At 46.3% G+C, this 23074-nt stretch overlaps 1 protein-coding gene across 1 annotated transcript; it reads right to left on the bottom strand.

Annotated features, from left to right (window-relative positions):
- Positions 1-5681: 5681 nt before the first annotated feature.
- EN2 (engrailed homeobox 2) lies at positions 5682-16468 on the bottom strand. The gene is made up of 2 exons (XM_078663252.1): positions 15370-16468; positions 5682-8968 (listed from the first exon to the last, which is right to left on the bottom strand). The coding sequence occupies exons 1-2, from the start codon at positions 15941-15943 to the stop codon at positions 8652-8654; spliced, it is 891 nt and encodes a 296-aa protein (XP_078519378.1). The 5' UTR covers positions 15944-16468; the 3' UTR covers positions 5682-8651.
- Positions 16469-23074: the final 6606 nt, after the last annotated feature.

The following is a 23074-nucleotide window of genomic DNA, read 5'->3' as shown; positions in this document are numbered from 1 at the left end:
TGTGGAATGAACTGAGTGTTTCATTGAGTTATCACTGTTAACCCATACATTGTAAAGAATAATTACTGGTGATTCTGCAAAATGGGCAATATTCTGAAGTGTTTTTTCTTATTGTCCGATGCTGACCCTTCCCTTTTGTCAATGTGAACACTGATTACCTGATAGCTTTATATTATTCATATTGTGTTCTTTTTGAAATTGTATTACTGGTCACACAGTTTTATTCAGATAGCATTGCAGTAGCTGAAAATATCACAATAAAGTTAGGCAGCAGCCAAACAAATGTTTTCCCTGACCAGGCATCTGTGATAAGTGTACATGGCACTGACAGTGCTTAGCGGTCATGACATTTTCACATACTGAATTTGACAACTATTTTGGGCACTATAATCTGGAACAAATTAATAAAAAGTTAGGTTTCGGTACAGTATGTGCAAAAAGCCAAAATATTTTAACTAAAAGAAACCTGCAATATTTGTGCTTTCGAGTAGACACCCCTATAGTACCAGTAAATGCATAAAGAAATACAGATAGAAAAAAGAGTAGAGAGGCGCACTCAATGAAATTAATAGCTTGAAAAGTCCATAAAATACGTAGATCCTCTGTCGTTTTTCTTAAATTTATTCTTTATTTTCATTTGCATAAAACGGCACAGCCAACGCGTTTCATCCCCAAAATGTGCCTAGGGGATTTCGTCAGGGCTGAAAAGAGACATTTACATGTATAAGTATATAAATTATCTTAAGTTTAAAATAGCTTGCAAAAAGAGACATATCCAAGCTAGTAAATAGAAAAATATAATCTTTACAAAAAGTATCACAAAATTTAAAAAACAAGCAAACCATAGATCCAAACATATTGGACAGAATAAATATCTGCCATATGACAGGGTTAGTTTTCCCCTTATGGGTGCAAATGCTCCCTCACCAGTGCATTTGCAACCATACACCCACTGAAATTGGTGAAAAGGGACACCAGGCTATTGGAGAGATAGATGCCTGGAAAAAGTTGAGTAGGTTTAACATGCATAAAGTTTGCTGTATCCAAGGAGAGTGTGTTTGGTCAAGAGGACCATAGTCCAAGATTCACCAGTATAAACCACCCGTGAAAGTGAAACCATTAAAAAACCATTTTAAGGTGAAAAAATATCCACAGCCTTAGTTGCCCAAAAAGTCTTAGGGTATCACGTGAAAGTAACTGCATGAATATATTCCATGACTCACCATAAACTGAACAGTCAGGATAATGAAGTAATATTAGAGTAGATAGCTCTATCGACGCTGTTATCTGAACTCGATCACAGTAGATCCCAGTATTCTCCTAAATTTAAAGATATAGTATTAAAATATGATTATTAAGTCCCATGATTCCCCATATTGGGGCAAGTTGTCCAGTTTAAATGTATTTTACCAGACAAAATCGAGGTCATACTGTTTATGTTGGGGTAAAATGATATCCCAATATACATGCTGTCCATAACGTTCTATTTGGAATGGACACCTATGTTATAACAAAAAATAAGTACAGGCATTCCACAACCCAAAATATATGGTCCATAGCAGCCTAGTTTGCGACCAAGGGAGACCAAATGGTACCTTGGGTTGTGGAATGCCTGTACTTATTTTTTGTTATAACATAGGTGTCCATTCCAAATAGAACGTTATGGACAGCATGTATATTGGGATATCATTTTACCCCAACATAAACAGTATGACCTCGATTTTGTCTGGTAAAATACATTTAAACTGGACAACTTGCCCCAATATGGGGAATCATGGGACTTAATAATCATATTTTAATACTATATCTTTAAATTTAGGAGAATACTGGGATCTACTGTGATCGAGTTCAGATAACAGCGTCGATAGAGCTATCTACTCTAATATTACTTCATTATCCTGACTGTTCAGTTTATGGTGAGTCATGGAATATATTCATGCAGTTACTTTCACGTGATACCCTAAGACTTTTTGGGCAACTAAGGCTGTGGATATTTTTTCACCTTAAAATGGTTTTTTAATGGTTTCACTTTCACGGGTGGTTTATACTGGTGAATCTTGGACTATGGTCCTCTTGACCAAACACACTCTCCTTGGATACAGCAAACTTTATGCATGTTAAACCTACTCAACTTTTTCCAGGCATCTATCTCTCCAATAGCCTGGTGTCCCTTTTCACCAATTTCAGTGGGTGTATGGTTGCAAATGCACTGGTGAGGGAGCATTTGCACCCATAAGGGGAAAACTAACCCTGTCATATGGCAGATATTTATTCTGTCCAATATGTTTGGATCTATGGTTTGCTTGTTTTTTAAATTTTGTGATACTTTTTGTAAAGATTATATTTTTCTATTTACTAGCTTGGATATGTCTCTTTTTGCAAGCTATTTTAAACTTAAGATAATTTATATACTTATACATGTAAATGTCTCTTTTCAGCCCTGACGAAATCCCCTAGGCACATTTTGGGGATGAAACGCGTTGGCTGTGCCGTTTTATGCAAATGAAAATAAAGAATAAATTTAAGAAAAACGACAGAGGATCTACGTATTTTATGGACTTTTCAAGCTATTAATTTCATTGAGTGCGCCTCTCTACTCTTTTTTCTATTTGCTTTGATATACATCCTTGGCAGCGGATGGTGAGAGTAGCAGCACCACCAAATACTTTTGAAACAGGAAAAGTTGATGTGCGAAACCTTGGTCAGCTGCTGTGTGCTTTGGTTTATCATAAAGAAATACAGGTGAGGCACTCAAAATGTATATAGTTCTCAAAATAATGACTTCCAAAATATAGTTTGAAAAGCTCTTGTTTCTCAGATTTTAGCAATACGTTCAACTACATGCTATGACCTAATTCAAAACTTACACTGTTGTCACTTTCTCAGTGTATTTTTCATAATCACTTGAAGGGATAGTCAACTAGTGTCGTTCGTAATCATTGTGCACTCCTTCAGAGCCGGTCCTCGTTGTGTGATAACACACTTGCCAATATTCTGCGACCAAATGGAGGTAGGGATATTCAGGTTTTCAAATGACTAACTAGCATAATCATGCCATCAACCAGTTCCAATCAGTTTTTGGCAAAGCCAGTTGGTTTGATCTTGGTAAGCTGGACCAGTGACTAGATTTTATTTTACTTTTATTGCAAGCAAATGCCACAAAAAGAAAAAGAAAAAATATATATGCTACTGCTTAAACATGGTAGTCATACACTTGCAATAAAAAAGTAAATGTTAAAAAATAATCATGCAATTTTAATAGAACAGTTTGTGTGTTTCCTAGGAGCTAGGTGCACTTACAACTGTGTAGAAACTCTTTTAGCACATCACAGGGACATATAAGTGTCAGTGGCATTAAGGAATGGTACTATGGGATCTGAATTACTGTGACCAGTCGACAGTTTAAAGAAAGTGGAAGAACGGAAAAAATGTATAAAGAATAGAATGAAAAAGCACCAGGGGCAGATGTATCAAAGGGTTTTATCCATTCTGTGTCTATGGGAAAATATATTTATACATATGGCTCAGATCTCTCTTTCAGACCCACCTACGGCAATTAGTTTGAAGGGTTTGAATCTAGGTGTAAAACATTGAGAAAAAGGGTGGAGGGAGATCCCTTGAGTTGGGGCAAACATGTAGCCCTCTATGTTTTACTGTGCTTCAGGTCATGATGCCAAAAATCAGCACATCCTGCTAGTCAAACACAGGCACAGTTCTGAACACAGACAGTGCCTGCCCCTAAAGAACAAATCCAGAACATGTTACAGACCAAGTCACGTTGCCTTTCTCTCAAACTATTCAACATGATTTAGAAACTGGGGTGAAGAAAGTGAGCTTTCCCTCTAAAGCAGACTCTCCATTCACCGTCCTGCTTTCCTCTCTAATGTGAAGTCACTTCTAGCTTTAGATTCATGGCATGTTTCTGTATGTAATTCCAGGCTGCCTTCCCTGGATGTTGTTTGTTTTTGTTTCCCTGCAGGGAGAGCAGTTAATTGTAGGGGTCTCCTCAGACCTCCTGAAATGCTGTAGTATCAGATAGTGGCATAACGATTCTCGAAGGGTTCCCTCTGCAAGGTACATGGAGGGTCCCCCACCCGCTCCAAACTCAATCAGGAGCTCTCAGGTCAGGGGTCTGTGCCGATGGGGCCCCTGGAGCTTGCCCCCCCCCATGTTATGCCACTGATGTCAGAGGCTAAAATCGTTAAAAGATACAACAGCCCACAAAGTGATAACTTACTTCCCAAATAAATAGGTTTGGTAACTATGACTTTGAAGCATGAGTGTTCATAGTTTTAATAACTCTGAGTTCATTGTTTAAATAAATGTCAGTTAAGGGTATGATAGGCCTGAATCCATGTTTGATTTTCCTAGGTTTTGCAGCTTGCTTGGTAGAAATTGTTAGTATTGACTCTAGGGGTAGGTTTTTGCAGTACTGCTTGAACTGTGTTGGTTAAGTTATAGGACTTTTTAGGCAATGCCCATTTGGGGGTCCTCTGTGGAGATTATGGAAAAATGTGTAAGTACCAGCAGTGGTTACTGCCTGCAGATACGTGTTGTAGTTCAGCATGAGTCAGAAGATCCCATTACTAAATGGGGTGTGATTGTGTAGAGTTAATTTTTGGATTCCCTATGGACCCTTGCAGTGATCCCTTAACCGTGTTTAATTTGTAAAACAAGAAGTTCTAGGGCCTAAAGTTTTGTTCCGATGCACGTGGGGCACTCTATGAATATCAGGGGTACCGAATACTAAGGCTGAGTAGTCTGGATTCCACCTTGTGAGCGTTTCATCCACCACCAAACACTCCCTGCCCGTTTATCTTACTTGTGCGAGTTCTTTTACATCGCTACTTTCTACCTCTGGCATAGTTGTTCCATCTTTCTCTTCCTCCTCCTTCCCCCTTTTGTGTTTTTTCTCTTTCGTACTCTAAATTGAAGACTGATGAGGAAAAATAAGTGGTGGTCCCCATAAAGTGAGTTGGGGGTGGGTCCCACCTGCAACCATCCTCTCAAATACAGCGCGGCTTTTTTAATGTTTTCACCAGCAGAACAACTTTTTAAGTGCACGTTCTTTGTGTGCACGAGACAGTGGCATGGATGCAAAGTGAATAGTTGTGCTTTGCTGTAGAAAACTGGCGCCAAAAGATTCCATAGGAAGACGTTACTCAAAGAAGACGACGTCGGCCCTTGGCCGCAAAATGGCTGCCTTCTAATGGTGGAGCGCACGCACGAGCGACACATCCTCTTAGACATTCAAAGGGGCGGGTACCAACTATGCATTTCCGGGGTTAAAGTGCAATATTCAGAATGTCACAACATCTTCAGTTGTAAAAAGATGGCTAGCCCTGGAAGGCAATAACGTTGAATAGTCATGTGCTTTGGGGTGCTTTGGGGATGCATACAATGTGCAATTAACCTAAAAGGCTATCTATCGTGATTAATATTGTCCAGAAGCCAGTTGTTCCATGTTTGTCATGTTATGGCCATACACTTAAATGTAACATCACTGTAGTTCAGCTTCTGCAAAAGTAAGGATTATTATTGTTATACAATTTAACAACACGTTAATTATTGGTGCGCATGCGCAACATTAACCCCCTTTTTCACTCTGCGTTGATAGCTGTCTTTTAAAATCTTCATAAAGTAACAGCGTGCCCACCAATAAAAAAAATAGCCAAGAATGATTTTTTCAAAAGTTTCCAAGTTTTATTTAATTCTGACGTTCACAATGAGAAATGTAATTCAATTCAACAAGTGTTTTTTTCCCAAATCTCACAACAAAACATTAACTTGTGCTGATGGATCTTTCACTAATCTTGGCAACATGTAATTGTGTATGACCGCAAGCACTAATACACTTTCTGAAAGGCTGCAGGGGAATCTTCCCCTACGAGTTCAATTCGTGTGAAGCACAACACAAATGTCACAGTTGATGGCGGGACTTGTTTACCACTGTCCATCGCCTAGTACAAAAACATGTAACTGGAGTGTTAACCTGCATTTTACACACCTAAAAGAAAAACACAAAAATGACCTCCTTGTAGGGAGGCATAAGTGCTAAACGTTAGGCAACAAGGATTTCTTTAAATCGTAAAGCATTTGTAAAACTTTCATGGTGATTCTTGAATCGCTTGCAATAGATAAATGAGTTTAAAAAACAGGTTGAGAGGAGGAAGGCATTTCCATCAGGTCAGTGTTTGTTTCGTGTCTTGAGAAAGAACCATGTTTGTACTCGTTGGTATGACACCCACTTGTAGCTCTAGTTACAGGTAACGTGTATTATTGACTATTGGACCAGAACTTGGCTGCATCGTTTAAGTTTTTAATGTTGCATTCCTACTAGAAATAAGGTGCTGATGAGGTTGCTAAGAATAAGACATCTTGAGGTGTAGGTTGATCCAGAATGTTGAAAGAGCTACTTATTTTCTTTTATTCTATAGTAAACCAGTAACAACAACAAAAAACAGAAAAAAACATCCCTCGGTTGTGTTACCGCTACTTTACAAAGTATAACTTAAGTTTTACAATTAATTTTATTTGGGTCCGTGATTTGGCACGCATTCCATGTAAAGTCACTACTAATGTATTTCGTGTATATATTAGTTGGGGCCTGTCCACATCTTTCAACACTGTTAAATTTGGTGTTAATAATAGTGTACATCTTGAACTTTAAATGTATTTTTTGTCCATACAATACCTCGACCAATCACACATTCCGATCTTCACCATAAAATGTTTTATTGTTGGCATCGTTCATGATGTCAAACAGACCAGATACGGAGACAATGTTTACAGTTTTGATAGCACAGATAAATGTAAACAGTGACATTTATTTTTCATAAGATTATAAATATTTGATACTGCAGTTGTAAAATGTACAAGTATATACTGGAATTGCTTTTTTGCTAAAGGCAATGTATATCCCCAATCTCCCTTCGCCCCCAAGCAGCAGATGACGAGTATACACATGTTTACATGACGGCTTTATGTTAGACTTTACTGTTAAAAGTGTACAATTGTATTTACAAAGTTTACATGGGATAGTTATGGAATAAAGGGTTTTAAGGCAAAGCGACAGGTGTACACGAAGTCACCAAAGGCGTAGTCCTAAATTATTACAAATGCCACACCATTCTGTGCGTGCCTGCAAACCTTGGCTAGCTTTAAGATATGTTTGGAAATAGGCAACGAACGCATAGCTTCTTCAAAACTGACAAGAATGGAGCAATGTTTTATTTACAGTGTATCGACTTGTCATTAAAAAAGAGAAAACGACACTTTGTATGAACCCACAACAATACAGCAAGAAATATTACATCCTACTGTCTTTCATCGTTAATACTGCTGGAATATTTTAAAAAGAGCAATAGCATATATAGCGGGCTCGACTTGGGACTGGATGCGGATTTGTTTTAATCTTAGAAAACAGACAGGAATTTTTGAGCGAGTGGAAGTATATATATATATATATATATATATATATATATCCTGTGAACGATGTACATCACTATAGTGAAACATATACATCTAAGGGGATTGAATGGGCACACATTAGTCTACATTCTACATTGAGTGACGTGCCCAGAGGGCGAGGAGGCTGTGTGACCTTGCGCACCGGTGGTACGGCCCAGGCAATCAGTCTAATTTCGGAGTAGGTTTATACCAAACTCAAACGCGAAAACTTTGGAAAGCTTTATAGTTCGAGGCAATAGGTAAGGGGAACAATTCCGGATTGATATGCATACATGTGTACATACTTGCATACCTGTATTCTTTTTAAGAATTAGCTGCATGTTCACACCCACACACATACGGACACCAAAGCATATATACAAATGTCTTTATAAATAATACAGATACACACGTGTATCTGTACGTGTACAGAGTGAATTGTGCGTCGTGTGTAGAAGAGTTTATAAATGTTTTAGTGTTGTTTTCCAAACTGTCCTGTGACCTCCTGCCACGGTGGGCTTTGTGCACTTTTTCGTTTTGTGGTCTTTGTATTTCACGACCACAAATAACACCGAAATGAAAAATAACCTAGTGAAAATCTTGGAAGTGAGTGACATCTCCAGCGGCATTCCTTCCTTTAAATGTGTGTATACATTGAATATTACTCGGAATTAATGACGTGGGCACGTTTTGCAACAAGGTGAAATGCTCATGACAAATGATTTATTTTAAACGTGATATTTTTAGCAGTATATAGTGATCGCTCTCCTTTTTTACCCAGATGAACACAAGAAAACGATAAAAGGAAAAAATATAAAAACTATCAGCTATTTATTCGTTTCACAGTATCGTGAAATGCAGCAATTAAATCTTTGGACTTCAGCAAGTTGTTTAATTTAGATTGTGAACACTGTTTCAACGTCCAACACCAATTACTATCGCTTAATACAAAATAAGACATTAAACAGAAAAACGTCATCACAGTAGGTTCTAAAACTCCCAAAAAATTGAGAAAAAAATCTGATATTTGGAATTTTTAAAACACTGTTTCCGTAAATGATTTATACACATAGCATATTGCAAAATTATAATCTAGCACACAATATTTAAAACATTAATGCTGGTATTTCTTTGTACACTGGCCCTTTATTCTTTTTTTATTTATTAAATTATTGCATTGTATAACTTTGACTTAAATCAATCTATTCGCTGTCTGACTTGCCGTCTTTCGCCGTGGTCGAGTGGTTGTACAGTCCTTGCGCCATCAGCTGCGCAGCCAGGGTGTTCTTGTTGCCGGTGGCTTTTTTGATCTTGGCTCGCTTGTTCTGAAACCAGATTTTGATCTGGGACTCGTTCAGACTGAGTTCTTGAGCCAGGCTTTGCCGCCTTTGCTCGGTTAGGTACCGGTTCGTCTGAAACTCGGTTTTCAGTCTCTGCAGCTGCTCGGCGGTGAAGGCGGTCCTGGGCCGCTTGTCCTCTTTGCTTGGGGTTTTTTTCTTTGGTTTTCGAGACCTGGGACCTAAAGGGTCCGAATAAAGTAAAAATACAATTTTTAAAAAAACAGGTCATGCGGATAGTTACGTGCAGATGCAGCAGATACACGGACTGCTGTCCCTGGTTAATTAAAACAAAACTAATTACCGATCATAGCAACAACGTCATGAACAATGTCGAAATACAACAACTGTAATACTCTTTCTCATAAATATTAACATGAATAATAATATATGTGTGCTGCCCTCTCAGTCGTATGTATGTAAGCACATTCGTATATTTCCAGTTCTTAAAATATGAATCTGGATTCATTTGCGAAATTCGACATTTTAAGCAGTTGGGCTTATAATTAAATGTGGTTTATGATCGTGGCTTTTAACGAATAGCGGTGTACTTGGCAAAAGATTCTAGTGGAGGGTGTGTAGATGTAGATGAAGGAAGCGCAGGGGGTTGGTGAGGGGAATAGGAGGAGGGAGTATAAGAGGGACTGTGGGGGGGGGGGTTGGGGGGGCGGGGAGCCCCTGCATGAAGTTTGGCAGAGGTATCTCGGGGGTCTGAAGGGTCAAGGTTCAATGGGAGAGTGGAATGTTCCACGGAATACAAGGGTCGGGGGGTGCCAGTATGCCGATAACGTGGGTAGTAGTGTGGATGGGGGTGGGGGTATATGGGTGTAGACTCATTGGGGGAGAGAGGAAGCCTGGCTGTTAATCTGTGGTCGGGAAGTGGGGCGTGGGTCTGGTGCTGTGGGAGAGTGTGCGGGAGAGGGGTGTGTGCTGGAGAGGATTTGGCGCCTGTGGGGTGAGGGTGGTGTCGGGGTACGACTCGAAGTGAAGATATGGTATGGGGGTGAGGACTGGGGTATCTATCCCGTGGGTGAGGAGTCATGCAGTGGTGAGAAGAGGGTATGTGTGTGGGGAGATTTGCTGCTGAAAGAGGGGCGTGGCTCCTCAATGGGTGAAGAAGATTTTAGGATTAGTCAACAACGACAGGTGCGGTGCAATAAACATGTTTTGGCAGCGGGTTGTGATTGGAGTTTTTTAAGAGCTGCTTCTGATTTCGGGGATTTGTAGCTGATGAGGATGAGGAGCCGAGGGAAGCGCCGAAAGGTGCAGCGTTCAATGTTATCACGCGGAGCAGAGGGGGCTCGGGAGAGGGGGTGGCACTGCGCTCGGGAGTGAGCTCTGGCAGGGGGGGGGGGAATTCATGCTCTTGGCATTCGGGGGTGGGGGCGCGGGGGTGGAGCACAGGGACTATGGATTTTTGTCCTGACTCCTCGGGTCACTGCTCCAGCTCTGCCGTCCACACCTCCCTCTTCCTTCGGCTCCTCCTCCTCCCCCCCCCCCCCCCCTCTCCCGAGCAGGAGGGAGAGCTCCGGGCTTGGGAGGCCCGGGGAAGGACGCCCTCTTCTCTGCCAGGCTCTGGGGGCGGGGACAGCACCCCATCCGCCGCAGCCAGGAGGGCTGCAGGTGGGGGGCGGGGCTTCGGGGGGAAGGATGCTCTCCCCCCCCCCCCCTCTCCCTGAACGGAGGGAGGTTCGCAGGCCTGGGGAAGGAAGCCCCTCTCTTGGCTTTCCCCTCCCCCACACACCGTCCAGGAGAGGCTGGATTAATAGGGGGCTTGCATTTAAATCTCCCATGCATTATACATAGACCACTCACGCATCCAAGTTCATTGTTCTGCGCCATCCCGACTCTCGGCTTCTTTTTTTCTCACCAAGAAAAATAAACGAAAACAACTAGAAATCCCAAAAATAATCATGGCAGCCTCGCCAAACCATAACTGCATAAATCGTTTAGATTTTCCAACGGAGGTTTTTTTTTTTTGGACTGACGTCCCGGGAAGGGAAAAGAACATTCACCCTTTAACTGACTCGTTTTGTGCTTATCCCATAAATTGTATTTTTTGACTATTGATCTCGGTAATGAGAACAATGCTTGGATACGTGGCGATATTATAAATCCACGACTAATAATATTAGTCCTAATTTAATATAATAATTTGTATCATTATTAATTTGTATTGTTATTACTATTTTATCATTAGCAATAATAAATACAATAATAATAATACAGACGTCATTAACCTTTACGCTTCATCCGTTCCCTTTCCTCTTTTCTTTTTCGCCTCTTTCCTCCATCCCGCCCTCTCCTCCGCGCCTCCTTCTCTTCCCCTCTCTGGTCCCGTCCGTGCCGTGCTTGTATCTCGGACCTTCCCACTCTCCCCCCCCCCCCCCGACACTCGCACGCACGTGTTTTTACTACAACCTCGCCCGCGCGCCGCGCTCTCGCTCGGGCTGTGGGTCCCGTGGGCGCTGCCACTATCGAGCGGAGGGGGGAGGTGGGGACGCCGAAGGATAGCGCCGTGCTTTATAGCTCTGTTTCCTACATCGAGCTATGGTAGCGCCAATGCTGCTGGAAACCGCTCAGGCGAGGCTATTGAGCAAGAAACGCCTCAGCTTCAGGAGAGGGGCTCCACCGGATACAGATATTGTGGAATATGCACCCCTTCATTCGGATGCGATATGCCTCATATACGGTGAAAGGCGTCACTGTAGTCTTACAGCGCCTCTTATCACAATTACTATCAGTACTCTCTACCCGGCCATGAAAACAGGAATTCACACACACACAGGAAGACTATTTATTTGAAATGTAAGCGTTTCCTACATCTGCGGGTCTTTGATGCTTATTGGTATACTTTTGGGGCTAGAAAGAACCGTTTTCTCTCTCCCTCCCCCCACACACAGGTGTACACACACACACACACGCGCGCATACAATTTACTTGACAGAAGACGCTCCCAATTATTATATAATATATACGCGAGTATGTTTCACCGGAAAGCTAATTAAACATTGGTGTAGACGTATACAACTATATAATTATATATCCTTTCACTGAAACCAACGCACTTAATTTATTGAGAAATATGTGTGCAGGTATGCCTTGCATTACCGTATTACACCTAGAACGCTCCAGCTTTACAAGCGAATGTTTAACGCCTTGAACAAAAAAGTACTAAATAATTCAGTACTCGCGCTCGCCAGGCATGAAAAACTGGAACGAGCCAAGAGGCGTACTATCACGCTGATATTTTTTTTCCAAAGAGCGAACAGTACAGCCGTGTTCATTTACAACTACACTAGTCCGTTTTCATCTGCCCATGTTTTAATTTTTAGTTAGGAAATAAAGGCATTTCGATTTCACTATAGTAGCAACCAGGTTCAAAAAAGCAACCCAGACAGGCGTCTATTTATACTCGCCAACTTCCGCAATCGTAATACGACGTATGTTAACTCGGCTCTTTTTTTGTATTCTTGGCAAATACATTGCAGCTTTTACGCACTTGGCTCGTTATCCTTACAAAAGAGCACGTCCCTAAAGAGCGCGCCCGCATCTGACTTTTACGTCACGCTTGACGCGGTGCCGTCTAAAAGTAGAGTACTGTGTCTTTAAGGCAGGGAGTGTCTAGGGTTCCCGCATAACAAGCGTTGGCTCGGGAAGTGTACGGATTCAAAACAAACACTGACCCTCAGCTGACAAATATCTAAATTCGATTTCTAAAAACTGTTTTCAATAGGCAATACCTAGCGCACAATATTTCACACACGCAAATGGAATTACTAGTTCTATTCTAGTATGCATCGATTAATTAAATATGAACTAATGGCTGTGAGCGTGAGCAATAGGAAAACGTGAAAGTTAAATCGGTCGTCCTTTTTTAATATTAAATCTGGTTTATTAGTCTGACCCAACACAGCCCTTTTAAAGGCTTCTTAAAACACAATTTATTGAAGAGACATCTATATTCTGTTTAGTATAATTTTCCAAGCGCTGTTCTTTCAATAATGAAAATACTTATATTTTTGAATTTACGCTATCTCGTATGGCCTGTTTGTCTGGCGGGGCAAAGAAATTAAACATATTCTATTATTGGGTCTATTTCCGCAGATTCAGCTGAAACGCATTTGTGCAATAAAACCCTGTGCTACTGTGATATGCTCTGAGGGGCATGGAATATTCGTAGATTTACGGCAAAGTAGAATTTTAAATATATGTTTTTAAAAGTTCATCAATAAAGCGTGAAAAATAAAGTGTCGCGCTTGGCTAACGCTGGAAAGACACGTCTATTTTAAGCACGAATAAATGTGCAAATTCCCTGCAGTCGCTGCACTATTGCCCTAATTTCGTTTTTGCTCCAAAGGCCTTAATATTCCTAACATAAAGTACATAAACTAACATTTCTCGCTTTAAGTACGAGGAAGAAAAGCGGTCCAAACTAAACAGCACAAAACATGATATATTAAGTGCTGCCTTGTTTGCACGACGCAGGTACGTTTATCCTTACAATTTTCATTCACGCGGCTGCCTTTGACGAGCTCCTACGCGCGCTCTCGTCCGTTTCCATCCTTACCGTGGGCCTTAATGCCTGTTAAACATGTCGTTTCCGACGCTCGTCTTATTTTTGTGTCAACGGAGCCGGCAGCTGTCTCTGCAAGCCGTGTGAATCGCCGTGCACGCTTCAGTAGCGCACACGGTCGGGTGAAAGTGGCTGCCGGACAGAGGGGGGTGCGTGAACCTCCTCACTTGGAGGGAGTTGTGGTAGAGAGACGGTGCCTTGCTGCTGGCCCCAGGGAGTGTGGTGGTGGGAAGGGATAGTACGTGCGCTGCCATATGTTGGTAGACACTGGTTGGCAATACTCCAGGGGAGATGGTACGAGAGTGATGTGCTCTTTTGTGGTGCTGATGGTGGGAATTCTCTTGTTTTGGTCGATTGCAAGGGTAGTTGTATTAGTTGAGTTAAGGGAAACTGGGTGTTTAGCTGAAGATGGTTGTAGTGAATTGCGGTTGGTGGTGGCAGTGGTCCTGTTTTGATCGATTGGCGCTGAGGGCAGACAGGGGGATAACATGTTGTGGTCCAGGAAGCGTTGGTGGATACCAGGTGCAGTTGGTGATGGTTGTACTAAACTATTGTGGATGACGTGGCTAGGTCGGTAATAAGACAGGGGCGTTGGGTTGATCTGTTCCGGATCGTGTTGGGTGACGGTGGGTAGAGTTGTGGTCAAGAGAAGGTGCCATGTTGCAGGATCTGATTAAAGATTTTGATGGAGCGAGGGAGCACGGGTGGATTTCTGCTGCTTGATAGACAGGTGTCGCGTAGTGGAGATGGTAAAGAGAGAGGTGGCTTCTCTTCTCTGTGTGGGACGCAGAGGCTGATGGTGGAGAGGGAAGGGGGCTCCCCCTTTTTGGAGGAATGTGGCCGAGGGCAGAGACCGAGAGATAAGTTGTGGTCGGTGGAGTGTGCTGGATTGCGCTCCTGATGGGTGTTAATTTGGATGTTGTGGGTGGTGGTGGGGACGATGGTGGCGGCAGGAAAGAGGTGGCGGGTCCCTCTATATTTATTGGGAGAAGATTTAATGAGCCGGAGAGGATTCCATGTGCCTCTTGTTCGTGGACAGTCCATGTGGGTGGGGAATCAGTGCCACAACTTGTTCTATTTTTTACTGTTAGGGGAGAGAGAAAGGGTTGTTTGTTGCTCTGGGGAGATGGTGGGAGAGAATCGACGTTGCATTCCTATGTGTTGGTTGGTGGTGGCTAGAGGTGTGGAAGGGAAGGGGCAAGCAGGACAGGTGAGTGGTACAACTGTCATGGTTGATGCTTGTGGGCGTTGCAAAGTATGAGCACACGCTGATGTTGGGGTGGCAGGTCGCTGTGGGTTTGTGTTTTTATCTGTTACTAGCAGCGGGCAATGAGAGTGGTAACATCCACTAGGCTGCTGTAAAGGGCTAGGTTTGGAAACAACGTGGTTAGTTTCCTCCATTAGTTGACTGGTGTTATGTGGGCAGATATATTTGTGAATTCTCCCTGTTGGTTGTGGCAGTGGTAGGGGATTAAAGTGAGTTGAGTTCCTTTGCCTATGTTGACTGTGGCTGGGAGATATTGCCCTCTCTGCTACATGGTCATGATTGGTAGAGATGGCAAGTCCCTTGTGCTGCTTGTCAGTACTGAACAGTGGAAGACTTTGTGGCCTGCGTGCTGGATAATTGTGGTTGGTGGTGGGAAGAAATGGCTGTTGCTTAATTAGCCAGGCACGGTGTCTTCTGATCTGTTTAGTGGTAGTGGTGTTTTCCCGTATGTGGGCGGACGCTGCTAGCGTGTAATGCTTTGTTGATGGAGTGGTTGGCAGTGGAGTTCACACTGTGGGTCTGTTGTAGTTAGTAGTGGACTCTCCTTTGGCAGAATTAGACGGTGTCATTTGAGAGCTGTGGGTAGAAAGGGTGGTGGTGGGATGCTCTTCAGTGGTTGAAATTCGATTCCACTCTGATGATTGGTAGTGGGGGAAGACTATGATTGCGCCTGTTATGTGCTGAAGTTCGCTTGCATTTGCAGGTGAGCTCTCTCAAGCTCATAGAAGCGCTGCGCTTACCTGAAGACGGCCTGTCCGAGTATCGCGTGCAGTACACCCAGGCCGGCCAGAGCATCGGCTGCTTGCTGCTGGCGTTCGAGCTGGCTTGGGAACTGTCCGAGTCCGAGCTCAAGGACTGGTCTCTGCCGAAGCTCCGAGACTTCAAGTCTCCGCCTTCCTCCGCCTCCTCCTCCTCCGGGTGCAGCGCTCCTTCTCCCTTCCTGCCCCCTCCGCGGAGCGCCTTGGAGCCCCCTTCTTGCACCACCTGCTCCCCGCGCAGAGCCCCGGCGGAGCCCGGCGAGGGCAGCAGGCTCTCCCTGCCCACCCCGGGGCCGGGGGGCTCCCCCTCCTTCCGCCGCCGCTGCCCGAACTCGGGCCGCAGAATGTTGTCAATGAAGAAGTTGGTGATGCGGTGCTGGAGGGCGGGCGCCGGCGGGGCCGGGGCGGGGGCCGGCCGGGACTCCTCGCTGGACTCCTCCGCTTCCCCTGGGGGCTGCGGCTCCCTGACACTCTCCTCCATGCTGGAGATCCCAGCAGCGCTGAGCCCGGCCCCGGCTTCTCTCCTGCTGAAGCCCGGCTCCGCTAAGCTGCACATGCGGGCTCCTGAGACCCCGCTTATCGAAGCATCCGCGCTCCCCGGGCTCCGCTCAGAGGCTCATCGGACTCGTCGACTCTGTGCTGGGCGAACAGACGCACCCCGCTCCGCAGAGCATCCGGGCTCCGCTCAGAGGCGCCCCCGAACTTTACTCCGCGAATATTCGGATTTGGATCGTCTGAACATCGGGGCAGCGCCTAGAGGCACATCCAGCCCCCTCGGTACGGAGAACATCCAGACTCCTCCCAGAGGCACTTTAGGGCTCCGAGGAACCCAGGCACATTGGGCCAGTCACTCAAACACACATTTGGGGCCCGGTCAGCTGCACTTACGGGCACAGACCCCCGGGGGTCAATTACACTCTGCGGAATCCACGCACACTCTGGGCTCCGCGGATCCCGGGCACAGTAATGTCCGGTTCTGTGAAGTTATTTGCAGACTCGTAGAACTCCTCCCGTGGACGTCAACATTGACAAACAGCGTCTTGTATTCCTCCGAGAGGAAGCAGCGTGCAGCTCCGGATCCTCCCCAAGGCGCCCGGCTCAGCCTCTGGCCGGTCCGCGGACCTGCGCGCAGTCCACGCGGATACTAGGAGCTCCTGCAGCCGAGCAGCGCCCGCTCCCGTCTCCGCCACGGGCTGCAGCCGAGCAGTCGCGCGCAGCGCCGGGCCCGGGAAGCACTCACTGGATCCCGAATACTTTCACTCTGCATTTTTGTTCTTATTTTTAATGGAGCTCCTCAAGTGACGTCCCACGCCCGGTATCCTAGACACGTGCCTGCAGCCAGTAGCAGCGCTGCTCGCGCGTCACGTGACTCCGGGGACGATAGTAAGTGACAGCGGCCGACCCCCGCCCCCGCCCCCCGCTCTTCCCCCTCCCTTTCCTTAGCCTTAAAGCTAAAGCGCCCTTTTCCCCGTGATCCTCAAAAAATGCAGAAATTGCAGTTTTGAACGACAGATAGAAACATCACCTCTTGCCTCAGTGAGCTCCGCAGCGTTACGTCTTTGTCCAGCTGAATATATATATGTCTTTGCATATACAGATGTGTAAGCGTTGTTTGCCACGGGTGAATCCCACAAGCCTCTCTTCAAATGCATGCATAATATAAAATCTGATCGCGAAACAAAGGTTTCTTTAGGGGTCGACGCTGAGGTCTTGATCTATTTTCTAGAAAAACGCAAGAGGACCAGGACCAATTGCCAATACATTATTTTCCAAATACCAGTTAATTGTATTGATAAGTTCTCATGGGTTGGGGTGTAAGGGGGGGATTGGCGGGGGATGGGTGAGGCGTAAGATAAATAAATATGCGTAGTTAGGCTCCTAAAAAATGGGGGTGACACTTTGATCCTCGGGTCGGTATGAAAATAATACTTTGTTCCTACTTCGAGTAGCACATGATCTAGTTTTGAAAGCTATATCCTCAGAGGAAATATATTCTCCTCGTGCGCTCCTCCATTTTAAATCAACTATGAGAAACGTATATCAATAAAGCCAGCTTTTTAACATGTTTTAATATAGATTTTGCAGTGTATTTATGATAGGAATAAGGTATTCCTACAGCACCAACTTTTGAAAAAATACTCCCAATATGGAAAACATTGCTGATGATGGCACTGGCGAAACTGCCCCCTCCTCTCCCCCCACCCCCCTCGCCATGATTACTTTTCCACCCTTTAATTTAGTGAAAGTCGTCAAGAGGTCAACCGAGCAAAACGAGTGCTCGTGTTGCTTTAAAAAAGAAAAAAATGCCCGATGCAAGGAAACGCTTGTGACTTTGGTGCACATGATCGACACAGCGCCAAAGACGAAAGAAACAAGAGAAGGAACAATAATCCGGAACAGTACCGGAGGAGCTGTGGGGAGAGCTGGAACGGGGAGAGCTGGGACGAGACCCCGGGAGCTAGTTCCGTCTCCGCGTGGATTCTGCAAACTTCCCTCGGCAGCCCTAGACCTCGATCACACGGTAATCCCAAGATCGACTCTGCTGGAAGAGTACCCCTGCCAGCGAGGCCGCCCCTAACTGTCCCGGCCCTCTGGTCGGTGCAGGCTGGGAGCCCCGTGCGTTCCCCTAGAAGGGGGCCCCGAGAAGTGAAACGACCCCCGCCGGTATTCTGGGAGCAGCGGAGCCTCGAGAGAACGCGGCCCCGCCAGCCCAGGCGCGGAGAACGCTGCTCCGGCAGAGCGGGGAGGCCCGCGCCTTCGCAGCCACCAGCCTTCGGGACCCTGCAGCTTTCTGCAGCACCCTAGAAAACTTTATTCTCATACCCTTACGCGAATAGGTATGGATCCTATACATAGCCTTGCGGCTCCTGCAGCTCTCCGTAGGCGCCACGTGGACCCTGTGTAAACATGTTCCCATACACTTACGCTAATACATCACAGACTCCTAACAAAGCCGAGCCAGTTTTCGCAGAGAGCTCGGGGACCGCACAAAAACGCAGCTTTCTTGTTCTTCCGTCTTCGGTCTGATTCCTTATGGATTCTGTACATCTCCCTCTGAGCCCAGCTGCACTCTTCGGCAGAGACAGTGGACCCAGTGTAAGCGCAGCCTTTTTATTCCCGCACTCTCTGTGTGATCTTATGGACTGTCCATAGTTTCAAAATCAAGCAGTCCTCCTCAGGCAGCCCGTGGACTCTATACAAAAACCGCTATCAAATTTCTTCGCCTTCCGTTGCCTTGTGGATTCTTTACACAACTTTATGAAACCTATAGTCTTCCTCGGATAGTAGGGGGGTCCAACATCAACAAAGGCTCTGGATTCTGTACATCACCTTCTGAATCCTCCAGTGTTGCTTAGATAGCACCGTGGGTTCTATATAAACAGCCTTTTTATTCCTGCGCCACCGCTCTGACACCTTATTGATTCTATACATCGTCCTCAGAATCCCGTGGCCTTCCGCAGATAGAATGTGCACCCTACATAAAGACCGCCTTATGAGTTCTGCGCCTCTTATTATATACATTATGGATTCTACCTGGCATTTTGAATCCAGCATTTTTCCTCAGCTAGCATCAGAACACGACCTTCAGATTACTGGGTCCTGCGTCTCGCATGGTATGGAGTCTGTACAGCCGTGGGATCGACCACTGCTGCCTCTTGAATATCACGCAGATAATATACACATGTGACCTTTTGATACTCGTAGCTTCCTCTGATGCCCGACAAGGTCTACACAGAGCCATCCGAACCCTATATTCTTCCGCGGGTAGTAACCGAGTGTATATAAACATAGTATTCTTGTGCCTGGTCACCCTACTAATTGCATATGGTTTCTTTCTATACGTGGCCTTTTCAGTGCTCCAACCTCTCCCTTCAGAACGCTCTTGGTTCAGTTCCTCAGCCCTAACCTGTATGGTTGATGGATTCCACAAATCGCCTTTTTAATTTAGCAATCTTCTATATATAGTACGTTACTACGATATAAACACAGATGCAGGAATCGTGCAAAAGCCGCTTTGCGTGTTAAACAAGTGCACTTATCTAGGACGCGTGAAAACTCTACCTTCCCCGCGTGGAACACGTGTAGTGTTTGAGTGCCCCAAAACATGCCCATGAGATGTGTGGAGCCCTCGCCCGGTCTTGCACCACCGAGTGTGCATCAACACGCCCCCAGCACTCGGCGCCAAAGCCCCAACAGAGAGGGGGGACCTCGGCATCTCTGCCAGCCTTGAACAGTCCACCGAATATGATTCAGGATCAAATCACCAGCAGACAGCAGGCTTTCGCCAGATGTCGAGGCATGCACGGAAAGTGTGTGCAGCTCCTTCCACACACTGGAGCATGCAGGCGCCTCCGCAGACAGTGTGCGCCGCGCGGCCTTCCACCGGGCAGTGTCTGAACCATCCATCCTTTGATAGTAGCGAACCACGAGGCCTCAAGGTATGCGAATCAGGTAGCAACCCCAAACAGAGCGAGCGAGCTATGCTTGATAGTTGTGATATGTGCTCTATGCAGGCATCCGCATAATGTATGAAGCATGGTTCTTTACCAAAACACAGTGTGCATCACACATCCTTTCACCCACTCGTAGGTGAGCTCAAGAATCCTACCAATACTAAGTATATGCACTATATGCAGCCCACTGCCCCACGGGGCGTGAAGCACGATTCTTACCAACACATAGTGTGTGCACCATGCAACCCACTGAACCACGGGCGTGAAGCACGATTTTTACCAACACACAGTGTGTGCACCATGCAACCCACCGCCCCACGCGGCATGAAGAACAATTCTTACTAACACATAGTGTGCGCACCATGCAAACCATCACCCCACGGACGTGAAGAACGAGTCTTACCAGCACATAGTGTGTGCACCATGAAACCCACCCCCGCACAGGGTGTGAAGCACGATTCTTACCAACACATAGTGTGTGCACCATGCAAAGCAACACCCTGCGGGGCGTGAAGCACGATTCTTATCAACCTATAGTGTGTGCAGCATGCAAATCACCACCCCACGCGGCATGAAGCACGATTCTTACCAACACATAGTGTGTGCACCATGCACACCAACGCCCCACGGGCGTGAAGCACGATTCTTACCAGCACATAGTGAGTGCACACCATGCAAAGCACCACCCTGCGGGGCGTGAAGCACGATTCTTATCAACATATAGTGTGTGCAGCATGCAACCCACTGCCCCACTGGCGTGAAGAACGATTCGTACCAACACATAGTGTGTGCACCATGCAAAGCACCTCCCCACGGGGTGTGAAGCACAATTCTTACCAACATATAGTGTGTGCACCGTGCAAACCACCACCCCACGCGACAAGCAGCACGATTCTTACCAACACATAGTGTGTGCACCATGCAACCCACCGCCCCAAGGGCGAGAAGCACAATTCTTACCAACACATAGTGTGTGCACCATGCAACCCACCGCCCCACGGGGCGTGAAGCATGATTCTTACCAACACATAGTGTGTGCACACCATGCAACCCACCGCCCCAAGGACGTGAAGCATGATTCTTAACAACACATAGTGTGTGCACCATGCAACCCACCGACCCACGGGCGTGAAGCACGATTTTTACCAACACACAGTGTGTGCACCATGCAACCCACCGCCCCACGCGGCATGAAGAACGATTCTTACCAACACATAGTGTGTGCACCATGCAAACCATCACCCCACGGACGTGAAGCCCGAGTCTTACCAGCACATAGTGTGTGCACCATGCAACCCACCCCCGCACAGGGTGTGAAGCACGATTCTTACCAACACATAGTGTGTGCACCATGCAAAGCAACACCCTGCGGGGCGTGAAGCACGATTCTTATCAACCTATAGTGTGTACAGCATGCAACCCACTGCCCCACTGGCGTGAAGCGCGATTCTTACCAAAACATAGTGTGTGCACCATGCAAAGCACCCCCCCCACGGGGCGTGAAACACAATTCTTACCAACACATAGTGTGTGCACCATGCAAACCACCACCCCACGTGGCATGAAGCACGATTCTTACCAACACATAGTGTGTGCACCATGCAAACCACCGCCCCATGGGCGTGAAGCACGATTCTTACCAGCACATAGTGTGTGCACCATGCAACCCACCACCGCACAGGGTGTGAAGCATGATTCTTACCAACACATAGTGAGTGTACACCATGCAAAGCACCACCCTGCGGGGCGTGAAGCACGATTCTTATCAACATATAGTGTGTGCAGCATGCAACCCACTGCCCCACTGGCGTGAAGCACGATTCTTACCAACACATAGTGTGTGCACCATGCAAAGCACCTCCCCACGGGGTGTGAAGCACAATTCTTACCAACATATAGTGTGTGCACCATGCAAATCACCACCCCACGCGACAAGCAGCACGATTCTTACCAACACATAGTGTGTGCACCCTGCAACCCACCGCCTCAAGGGCGAGAAGCACGATTCTTACCAACACATAGTGTGTGCACCATGCAACCCACCGCCCCACGGGGCGTGAAGCATGATTCTTACCAACACATAGTGTGTGCACACCATGCAACCCACCGCCCCAAGGACGTGAAGCATGATTCTTACCAACACATAGTGTGTGCACCATGCAACCCACCGACCCACGGGCGTGAAGCACGATTTTTACCAACACACAGTGTGTGCACCATGCAACCCACCACCCCACGCGGCATGAAGAACGATTCTTACCAACACATAGTGTGTGCACCATGCAAACCATCACCCCACGGACGTGAAGCACGAGTCTTACCAGCACATAGTGTGTGCACCATGCAACCCACCCCTGCACAGGGTGTGAAGCACGATTCTTACCAACACATAGTGTGTGCACCATGCAAAGCAACACCCTGCGGGGCGTGAAGCACGATTCTTATCAACCTATAGTGTGTACAGCATGCAACCCACTGCCCACTGGCGTGAAGCACGATTCTTACCAACACATAGTGTGTGCACCGTGCAAAGCACCCCCCACGGGGCGTGAAACACAATTCTTACCAACACATAGTGTGTGCATCATGCAAACCACCACTCCACGCTGCATGAAGCACGATTCTTACCAACACATAGTGTGTGCACCATGCAAACCACCGCCCCACGGGCGTGAAGCACGATTCTTACCAGCACATAGTGTGTGCACCATGCAACCCACCACCGCACAGGGTGTGAAGCATGATTCTTACCAACACATAGTGAGTGCACACCATGCAAAGCACCACCCTGCGGGGCGTGAAGCACGATTCTTATCAACATATAGTGTGTGCAGCATGCAACCCACTGCCCCACTGGCGTGAAGCACGATTCTTACCAACACATAGTGTGTGCACCATGCAAAGCACCTCCCCACGGGATGTGAAGCACAATTCTTACCAACATATAGTGTGTGCACCACGCAAACCACCACCCCACGCGACGAGCAGCATGATTCTTACCAACACATAGTGTGTGCACCATGCAACCCACCGCCCCAAGGGCGAGAAGCACGATTCTTACCAACACATAGTGTGTGCACCATGCAACCCACCGCCCCACAGGGCGTGAAGCATGATTCTTACCAACACATAGTGTGTGTACACCATGCAACCCACCGCCCCAAGGACGTGAAGCACGATTTTTACCAACACATAGTGTGTGCACCATGCAAAGCACCGCCCCACGGGGCGTG

The sequence above is a fragment of the Lissotriton helveticus genome, chromosome 10 (genome assembly GCF_964261635.1).
Source record: "Lissotriton helveticus chromosome 10, aLisHel1.1, whole genome shotgun sequence".
NCBI lineage: Eukaryota > Metazoa > Chordata > Amphibia > Caudata > Salamandridae > Lissotriton > Lissotriton helveticus.
The sequence above is the reverse complement of the archived record's forward strand: the minus strand, read 5'-3'. Positions and strand labels throughout refer to the sequence as shown.

Excerpts from the sequence above, each read along its gene's own strand:
- EN2 (XM_078663252.1), bottom strand. The coding sequence starts at position 15,943 with ATGTGCAGCTTAGCGGAGCCGGGCTTCAGCAGGAGAGAAGCCGGGGCC. Across the intron at positions 8,969-15,369 it reads CTCGGACAGGCCGTCTTCAG|GTCCCAGGTCTCGAAAACCA; the intron begins GTAAGCGCAGCG and ends CGGACCCTTTAG.